At 34.0% G+C, this 10204-nt stretch overlaps 1 protein-coding gene across 1 annotated transcript in view; it reads left to right on the top strand.

Annotated features, from left to right (window-relative positions):
• The first annotated feature begins 3630 nt into the window (after window positions 1-3630).
• LOC102579515 (probable UDP-N-acetylglucosamine--peptide N-acetylglucosaminyltransferase SEC) overlaps window positions 3631-10204 on the top strand; it is a 12278-nt gene continuing 5704 nt past the window's right edge. Inside the window, exons 1-9 of the mRNA XM_015304465.1 lie at window positions 3631-3915; window positions 6242-6387; window positions 6497-6595; window positions 6684-6734; window positions 8598-8714; window positions 8812-8868; window positions 9159-9278; window positions 9607-9669; window positions 9762-9840. Of these exons, the coding sequence (XP_015159951.1) occupies window positions 3759-3915; window positions 6242-6387; window positions 6497-6595; window positions 6684-6734; window positions 8598-8714; window positions 8812-8868; window positions 9159-9278; window positions 9607-9669; window positions 9762-9840 (889 nt within the window). The 5' untranslated portion in view covers window positions 3631-3758. The remainder of the gene's footprint in view (window positions 3916-6241; window positions 6388-6496; window positions 6596-6683; window positions 6735-8597; window positions 8715-8811; window positions 8869-9158; window positions 9279-9606; window positions 9670-9761; window positions 9841-10204) is intronic.

Raw genomic sequence — 10204 nt, 5'->3', positions numbered from 1 at the left:
GGGTGGGGGGCTAGAGGGGTCACACCGAGGAAATCAGTCAACACTGGGGAAGATGAAAGGAGGACAAAACAGGGCTGAGGTGAGTTGGTTATGTTAATCTTGAATGAATTGGGGGATTTTTCAACAATAGTATACTATGTTATTGTATTAATGAAAATATTTATTTTATAATTTCAACTTCAATTTGTAAAAATAAATGAAATTATTTTTAAAATGAAGGTAACGTTTATATACACTCTACTCTTTCCCAACTTCATATGTGGATTATATTGGATTAATTGTTGTTCGAATCATTTGATAATTGTTTTGGAGGTGAGTTATGCAGGTAATATCACGTTTTGTAACTAGTTAGGAGATGAGTTATTTCATTTGTAATATTAGTGTGATGTTTGATTTACGAGTTATAAATTTGGACTAATACATGTATAGTTATGAGGAAATTTATGTAATGTTTTATGTGTGATAAAGGTGGAACAACTAATATATGAATATCTAAATGCTACATCACTAATATATGCATTATATAATATGTAAATTTCTTCGTAATTAATCTCTTTATTACTAATATATGCACAACTTTAATCAATTTTTTAAGTTGAATAGTGATTTGCTCACAAACTTTACTATTTGTGTGGTTATGAATGTTGTTCATTACGGATAAAATAAAAAGTGTAAGAGCATTAAATTTTTTGTATATTTAGAAGTGTATCATTCGTTTGTTCAAATAAACAATGTAGATATATATAAGACATGAGAAAGATTTATAAGAAGGCATGTTGTTTACGTCTAACATTTCTATCTCTTTATATATACATGTCGTCGTATTTTATGCATGTTTGTCTGATTGAGCATGGAGTTTAAGAAAAAGAAAGGAAAATAATAGTCAAAATAGAGAAACAGACTAAAATAGTCTCTTATCTTTGAATTAAGACTCAGAGATTCTTAAGTTTTCACGTGAAACACTAATAGTCCCTCATATTTGCAATATTGTTGCACTTTTGATCCTCTCCAAAATTTTCTCATTTTTTAACATTAATTTTATCCACAATTTATGTATGAGATGTTTAACCTCCTTTTTATATATTTATTATAAATAATAATAACTTTATGTGAGAGAATGTAAGAAGAGAAATACCTTGTTTTGTTTAGTACAAATATTATTGCAGCTAAACTCAAAAAGTTGATCAAGTCAATTTCACAGACAATGGTATATTTTTTTCTTTTCTTGCAACATCTATGTTAAAGAGTTCTAAGTTTAGCTGCAATAATATTTCTACTGACCAAATTAAAGTATTCTTCTTATCACCTTCTCTACATGGAATTATTATTTTTGCTAGAAAAAAAAAAACGATTGAACATTTCATCCACAAAATTGTGGACAAAATTAATGTTAAAAATAGGTAGAAATTTGGAGAAGGACCAAAAGTGCACCAATATTGCAAACATGAGGGAATATTAGTGCTCCATGTGAAAATTTAAGGATGACTTTGAGTCTTAACCTAAAGATAAGAGACTATTTTGAAATTTTTTTCTTGTAAAAAATATATTTAAATTATTATTTATTCACGCGTTTCACACTCCAGTTTTAATTTGTTCCATTTTCCCATGTGAACTTTCACCAAAGATGTATTAAGACACACATTAACTATCATTTGTTCTTTCTTTTACATATATGATGATAGTTCAAAGAGGATAAGAGAATAACTAGTAGTTAATGTGTGCTTTAATACATACAATCAAATCTCTCATTATATATTGTATAAGAGAAAAATTTATGATGATATATAGTGAAGTGTGTATTATATATGTACAGTGCGATGTAAAGAGAATGACCATATATGGTGATAGTTCAGATGCGAAAAACTGAGAATTCAAATAGGAACAGACTATACAAACGGGGTAAATGTGCCATGCTATATGTAAACCTTGGTTGAAACTTTATATATTTATAAGAGTGCAATCCGCTATCGCGTGAGACATACAGAACACATGAGTAAGACCTTTTCTATTGTCTTGGATATATTCATGCATTTCATTCAAATGAGTTGAACAATTCATGTGATTGCTTATCGTTGATATCATGATTTGAAATTATGATATTAAATCAAATTAGTATGAAGTTGAAGATTTATTTGAACATGCAATTTGGATTCTGAAATTGTATTCTTTTCATAAACATGAAAAAACCTTTATTTTTGAAAATCATCAAGACTACTTCAATTACACAATCTTACCAAATAAACAAATTATAGCTCATAAACAAAGTATCATAATATCCTAAAAGATGTATTGATAAATTACCTATCTCCATGTTTCTTTTATAAAAATATAAATAACTATTTACAATTACAAGATTTGAACTACACATAGTTTTATAAAGATCCATCAATCAACAATAGTAGTAACTAGTTATTCGTTCACATAATACTTTCACATGGTACGAATTCACGCCGAACATGATTTATTTTTTTACAAAATCTAAAATGATAAATCTTTTTTTTTTAAATATAAACCTATGCTCCAAATTTCACATTTTTATTTTTTTTGAATCATGTTTTGGAATATCAAAGATTCAAATCACATACATTTTTTAAAAATCAGAGGGCTTTCGGAAACAACCTCTATACCTTATTGAGGCAGTGATAATAATAAAGTAGTCAAATCGACAATACCAAACAAACCACACGTGTTAAACCATAACACGAGGGTAATACAGTCATTTCACACAAACACCAATGGATTCTGAAATTGTATTCTTTTCATAAACATGAAAAAACCTTTATTTTTGAAAATCATCAAAACTTCTTCAATTACACAATCTTACCAAATAAACAAACTATAGCTTATAAAACAAAGTATCATAATATCCTAAAATGCCGTATTGATAAATTGCATATCTCCGTGTTTCATTTATAAATAAATATTTACAATTACAAGATTTGAACTACACATAATTTTATAAAGATCCATCAATCAACAATAGTAATAACTAGTTATTCGTTAACATAATGCTTTCACATGGTACGAACAAACTCTTCACGCCAAACATGATTATTATTTTTTTACAAAATCTAAAATGATATATCTTTTTTTTTACAAAATATAAATTCATGCTCCAAATTTTACATTTTAAATTTTTTTAAATCATGTTTTAGAATATTAAATCATATACATTTTTTTAAAAATCAGAGGCTTTCGGTAGTAACCTAACTACCTTTTCGAGGCAGTGATCGATAATACTCCCTCCGTTTCACAAAGAATGACCTCCTTTCCTTTTAGTCAGTTTCAAAAAGAATGACCTCTTTCCTTTTTTGGTAACATTTTACTTTTTGCTTTCCATGTGGCATGTTTAAGACCACAAAAATTAAGGGCAATTTTGTACATTTGACATAACTTTAATTTAGGACCACAAAAATTCAAAAAGTCTTCTTTATTTACTTAAACTCCGTGCCAAGTCAAACTAGGTCATTCTTTGTGAAACAGAGGGAGTAATAAAGTAGTCAAACCGACCAATACCAAACAAACCACATGTGTTAAAGCATAACACGAGGGTAATACAGTAATTTCACACAAACACCAATGGAAAAAGAGCTCGTAACTACAAGCACAACAGTCATTGTTTACAGTATAATAAATCGATAGGAAAATTGGAATTTTCCATTTGTTGAAGAATAATTCTTCAATTTTCGGCTGAATTTCGTTATCTCTTTCACTTTTTTTTGTGAATTTGGAGGAGATAGTGCATGTTGTAGATCAGGATGTTGTCGCTGCAAAGCGATCCACGGCAGTATCAGCAACAGTTGTTGATTTCTAGGGTTTCACATGATGGTGATCCGAGAAATGATTCGTCGTTTCCGTTTTATGCTGAGTCGGTTTTGTCATCTGTGAATATCAAGTCTGACTTGTCTAGAGAAGGTAAAATAGTATATTTCGAGCTGTGTTTTTTTTTTTTTGAATTTGGTTAGTTTGATGTGTTCAGGTTAAAATAGAGTTTTTATGTTGAATTTTGATGTTAGAGGGTAAAGTTAAGTATATTTTGAGCTGTTTTTTGTAAATTTAGTTTGATGTGTTTAGGTTAAAAATTGTGTCTTTATGTTGAGTTTCAATGTTTGAGAGTAAAGTAAAGTATAATTCAAGCTGTCTTTTTTTTTTAATTTTTTGTTTAGTTTGATGTGTTTAGGTTAAAAATTGTGTCTTTGTGGTGAATTTTGATGTTAGAGGGTAAAGTAAAGTATATTCGAGCTGTTTTTTTTAAAAATTGTTTAGATTGATGTGTTTAGGTTAGAAGTTGTGTCTTTATGTTGAATTTGGATGTGAAGTAAAGTATATTTAGAGCTGTTTATGCTTTTAAAAAAAATTATTTAGTTAGATGTGTTTGGCCTTGGAATCGAGGTGTTTTGCGGTTAAAGAGTCTTTGTCTTTACAGTTGAATTCTGTGTTAAGAGGGTTTAATTAATTAGGAAGATGATTTTGAGTATTAGAGAGTATGTTTTTGATAATTGTGGTGTCCGAGCTAGCTTATGCGCAACTTGACTAATTGTATGGATACCTTTGTCAAGTTGAAAGGCTAGAAGCTTAAGATAGTCATGATTTTTAAGTGCTGAGATGTAGTTTACAAGGACTCTAACTTTTCCCTTATGCCCTTGTCAAGTTGAAAGTGACTTGAAACTAACATTCAGTGCAAGTCCTGTGCTGGATTCGTCCAACAAATTATGGTTACCATTAAGTTGAGGAACATAAAGGGAAAAAATGAAGAAGATTAGAATGGAGGAGGGAAAGCCCATTTGCTTCATGGTTTGCTTTTAATTCCAACTTATTATGAAGATAAGGGTAACAAGCATGGGATTTGGGTGACTAATGTCATTATCAATGATATTAGTGTCCAACAATGGCAGATTGTATTGTTTAATATAACTATTATTAATAGCACAAAGTTGAGATCTTTGGACTTCCAGCAATTGGATAGTTGAATGTCATATATTCCAATGTTTAACCTACATGCATATTGATATAGGAATATGAAAGTCGAAGCACCGATGAATTTGACAGTTGAATACAAATAATATCCGAAAATGCTAGATAGTCCAATAATATCCGGCTATGCCAAAGATCCCATTTAGTTTTTTTTTTTAAAAATGAAGTAAGAATATTATTAACAAAAGAGCATTAACTAGCCCGTGTACAAAATGTAGAAAATCTGTCAAAAATACATGATTTTCTACGAAAGCCACCCAATCATCTATACAAAAAGTTACTTTATGGTGCACCAAAAGAAATAAGGTAAACGAGGCTATTTCTCAAGTGGACGACATGTTTCTCTATTCCATCAAAAGCTCTCCTATTCCTCTCTCTCCATATGGTCCTCATCAATGCTAAAGGTGCAACTTCACATGTCTTGCATCTCCTCCCCTGTCTAGTGTCTTCTACAAGCCAGCTAAACACTGTTTCTTTCACAGTTCTCGGCATTGCCCACTCAAAACCAAACCATCTCATCAGCTCCCCGCATAACTAAGATGCTACTTGGCAATGTGAGAGCAGGTGATATATGTCTTCTCCTGTTTCTTTGCACATGAAGCACCAACTAGCACAAGTAAGCTTTCTCTTCCTCAAGTTCTCCGCTGTCAAGATCACCCCCCTCATGGCTAGCCAAGTGAAGAAGCACACCTTTCTCGTTGCTCTAGGGATCCATATCGAGGTATGTGGGTACACAATCTCCTCTCTCACAAAACGGAAAAGACTCCATTTCCCCTGTTCCCATTTCCAAACATCCTGAGAACCCATAGTAATTTTTTGATGGTGGAGCAAACCAACCAAGTTTTTTATTAGCCTTGTAAGTTTCTGCTGAACCTCAAATCCCAAAAGATACCATATAGCATAAAATAAGAGTATCACCCAAGATTTCTAGAAACTAACAAGTTAACGTGAGAAAACTTGAATGCTATATAGCGCGACATTTACTTTTGGTTGGTTTTCCTTTTCTCGTGGTGATGACACCGTTAGTTGTGGTGGATCACATGTGACCATTTATTAGAATTGATTTCAAGGTTTGAGCTCTCTCTACTTTGACATCTGTATTTCTCATTTTCTTGTGCGACAGTTGATGTGGACACACCTTTAACTCTTGCTTATCAGAACTGCTTTATTAATGATAACATGCATTGCTAGTACACCCACCCACTCTCTCTGTGTGTGTGTGTGTGTGTCTTTATAGCTTTTGACATCTGTATTTCTTGTGCCACAGTTGATGAGGACACACTCTTAACTCTTGCTCATCAGAACTACAAAGCTGGAAACTATAAACAGGCTCTAGAGCATAGCAAGGCAGTTTATGAGAGAAATCCCCAGCGCACTGATAATCTTCTTCTTTTGGGGGCTATATATTATCAGGTATGCTTTATGGCAGTGTTTTATACTCACAGTGCCTACTGCCTCCTATGTCTTGCATGTACTTATCCCCATAGATCTATGTAAATAATTTTATTTTTCCTTGTTTTAGTTGCATGATTTTGATACATGCATTGCAAAAAATGAAGAAGCCCTCCGCGTTAATCCACAGTTTGCTGAGTGCTATGGAAATATGGCAAATGCTTGGAAGGTATGGTTGTATTAGTTCTTCTAGTTGCTAACTTTTACTTTTTGTGATTGAACATCGATATGATTTGTTTGCCTTCTATTATTTGCAGGAAAAGGACAATATCGATGTTGCAATACGCTATTATTTGATTGCAATAGAGGTTTGTATGCATCTTCATTTGCCTTATTGGAATGTTATAATTTTCATTATCCCACTTAGGTCGATGGTTAATAAGCATGACTAATGCTGTTGGAATAACGAGCGTTTTTTTTTTTTTGAGTGTGTACTTCTTCATGGCTTTTGTTAACTTGGAAACTATTGCTATTTAAGTTTTCCCGTCTCTTGATTTTCTTTGGTGCGAACCACATGGAAGCAAATTTAAGAACTCTTCAAGTTCTGTTTTTTATTGCTGGATTGTTGAGTTAAGAATTTTTTGTCTCAGTAGAAATCACCATACCCTTGATGGTACTATTCGTTTTGGGCCCACACATTCCATCTAAGCATCATCATCTATGGCCTACGCTACATTCATTTTCTGAACGAGAGTTCTTGACTGGTAACACTCTGCCCCATACAACATAGTAGGTCTAACAACCTCTGTGTGAATCCATACCGCCCACAACTTATCCTTCTTCCTACATAAGTTCCTAAATAAGTTCCACAGAGTGACAGACTGCTGGACTATATTAGAGTGAAATGTCCAGTACATTCAGGCCTCCTGCAGATTTTGGGCAGCATATCTTATCCCAAGCCAGTATAGCTTTGTGTGATAACTCCATGCTCCCAGTCCATAGAAATTTCCTGCATATTGTAAATAAAGTTGTTATTAGTCAAATACTTGGTTAATATACTTGCATATTATATAGAAATATTTTCTGTGTATATGCCAAGACTATTTTTGGATAAAGAATAAAAGGAAAATAAAGAAGAATTGTTGCCTGAAATATGCTAACGATCCTCTTTGGTTAATTCATCTAATTCAAGGATTGCTCTAGTGTCCTGAAGTTCTTTGTAACGTTTTAAAGTTTGCTTAACTCTTTTGGTGGTTTCATAATGTTCCTCACCAACGATCTGAGGGTTGAAGCATGGTTGATGTTGAATCTAAAGGATCATATCGTACTCTCTCGACCAGGTCATCATAAGAAAATATTGACAATCTTTCCAAAGTGAGGGGAGGGAAGGCGCGTTACACATAACAACTAGTTGAAAACTCGATAATTTCCGCTCGTTAATACACAGAGTCCAATAATAATATCTTGTGTTGGTTCGGAAATGGGTCTAGGTATGTGGCCTTGGATTTTTGTTGCATAGACTATGTTGCATAAGTTGCGCATCTCAACCCTCAGGCATGAAACATTTAGAAAAGGTGGTGCTAACAGAAGTTAGGGGTTTGAGATAACTATGTTTAGATTGTTGTGGTCTTGTTGGCCGGGGTCCCGGACGCTTCATCTCTTTGTGCTAAAGCACCACTATCGGAAACAACTAACAAGTCTTGTATCTAATGCAAAACTACTACAAGTCACTTGTTCGTTAAGTTCTATTTTCTGGGGTTTTGGCTTTTGACACTAAAAGTGACCATTCTTTTTGGCTATGCTTAACAATTTATTCAAAGAGGAATTTTCTGTCTGATAACAGGCTAATTCTTGGTGATTTAAAGTAATTCTTACCTTTTCAAATAGAGCTCGCAAGGATATGTAAGGGGCATCTGGTTATCGAAAAAAGAATATATAATGCGCAATTTGGATAGGAAAAGAGTATATACAGGTCAATTTGGGTCCTAGAAATTCACTGTTCTCCTTTCTTATTTCAAAAACCGAAAGAAGACCTTTCATTTTCCTACGTGATGGAAGCCTCTCTTTCACAGAAATTATGGCAACAGGTTCCTCAACTATATATTTGCAAGTTTGGCTTTTTGTTTGGAATCTTGATATAGCAGCAAAGGTGTTTGCTATAATTCTGCTATAATATAACTATGGTTCATTATTGTTGAATGACATAATTTACGGTAATATTTTGGTTGCAGCTGCGTCCCAATTTTGCTGATGCCTGGTCAAATTTAGCTGGTGCATATATGAGGAAAGGAAGGCTGAGTGACGCAGCCCAATGTTGCCATCAGGCTCTAGCTTTAAATCCTCGTCTGGTATTCAAGATTACCTATTTATTTGGCTTCTTTGTAACAGTTCAGTAGATTTGCTTCTTGCTATGTTTCTTTCTTGACTCCCTTGTATTCTTTCTAGGTTGACGCACATAGCAATCTTGGAAATCTGATGAAAGCACAAGGTTTGGTGCAAGAGGTAAAACACTGGTTCTTCATAACTTATATTTTGTTTTGTTCTGTCATTGATGGTGGGCCCTATATGTATTTAACGAGTGGCTGTAGGATGGTTGTGGACTTGAACTTTGTACAACGTCTACACATATGTGTTGAGTGAGATATACTCTGCATTCTCCAATTTTATTATTCTTTGACAGGTCTTTCAGTCTTGAAGTGCAGTTCCTATGCTTTTCTGTTGGCTATAGATGCTTTGCTGGCTCTTGTTATGCTGGTTGATTTCTGTTGTCTTGATTATTAGTTTTCCGTTAGGCATACAATTGTTATGTGGAGGCACTGCGCATACAACCTACATTTGCTGTTGCATGGTCCAATCTTGCTGGCCTCTTCATGGATGCTGGCGATCTTAACAGGGCATTGCAGTACTACAAGGTACGGAGGAGTACCTTATATCGTAGTGTATATCAGTTTATTATATCAGAGATTTGGATTTGTTTTTTTTTTTTAACCGAGAAATCCGTCTGTGACTCGCCCTTTGGACCAATCACAGCCTTCTAAACTCGGTGGATAATGGGCCCGCCGCTCTACCCTTCTCCACTTAAATACCGGGCTTTGCTTTGCATGGTGTGGGGCTTGAACCTGCGACCTAAGCCACAAATCCTCCACCTTTTGCCAAATTTGCTTTTATTTTGCCTCCGCTCTTTGTTTATGGGCTATTAAGTTGACTCACTATTTTGTGGTTTGAACTTCTCACAACCAGGAAGCTGTCAAGCTAAAACCAAATTTTTCAGACGCATATTTGAACCTGGGAAATGTGTATAAGGTAAGCGCTTCTGCATTGTGCTAATATGGTCTGTTGTGCAAAATGCCTGGACAAGAATGTGAGAAATATGTGTATCTGGTTTGTATTTCCAGGCTCTCAGGATGCCACAGGAGGCCATTATGTGTTACCAGCGTGCTCTCCTTGTGCGACCAGACTATGCTATGGCTTTTGGTAAGTGCACCTTTCTCGGTCTTAGCTTCATAGTCATTGCTATGAGGTTGCTTTTTACTGGGTGATTTTCATTTATACAGTACTCATCTATAGTTCTATACTTATAGACGCCTTTCTTTTAGTAAGTGTATTTATTGATGTCTTTGCACAGAATTATCACATCATATTTCTTCCCTTCCTTTTTTTCTTGGGGATTATTCATACTGCTTGTATTTTTAGCATGGCAGTCATTTTGGCAATAGGCTAAAACCTCAAGTTTCCATTTTCCCATGAATTTAGTGTTAGTGTATGCTGTGGAAGATGAAGTAGCATGGAAAACATAGCTTGATGTTAACTAGACATTAGCTCCCCCCCCCCCCCCCCA

Source organism: Solanum tuberosum, unplaced genomic scaffold, assembly GCF_000226075.1.
Source record: "Solanum tuberosum cultivar DM 1-3 516 R44 unplaced genomic scaffold, SolTub_3.0 scf00512, whole genome shotgun sequence".
Lineage (NCBI taxonomy): Eukaryota > Viridiplantae > Streptophyta > Magnoliopsida > Solanales > Solanaceae > Solanum > Solanum tuberosum.
The sequence above is the reverse complement of the archived record's forward strand: the minus strand, read 5'-3'. Positions and strand labels throughout refer to the sequence as shown.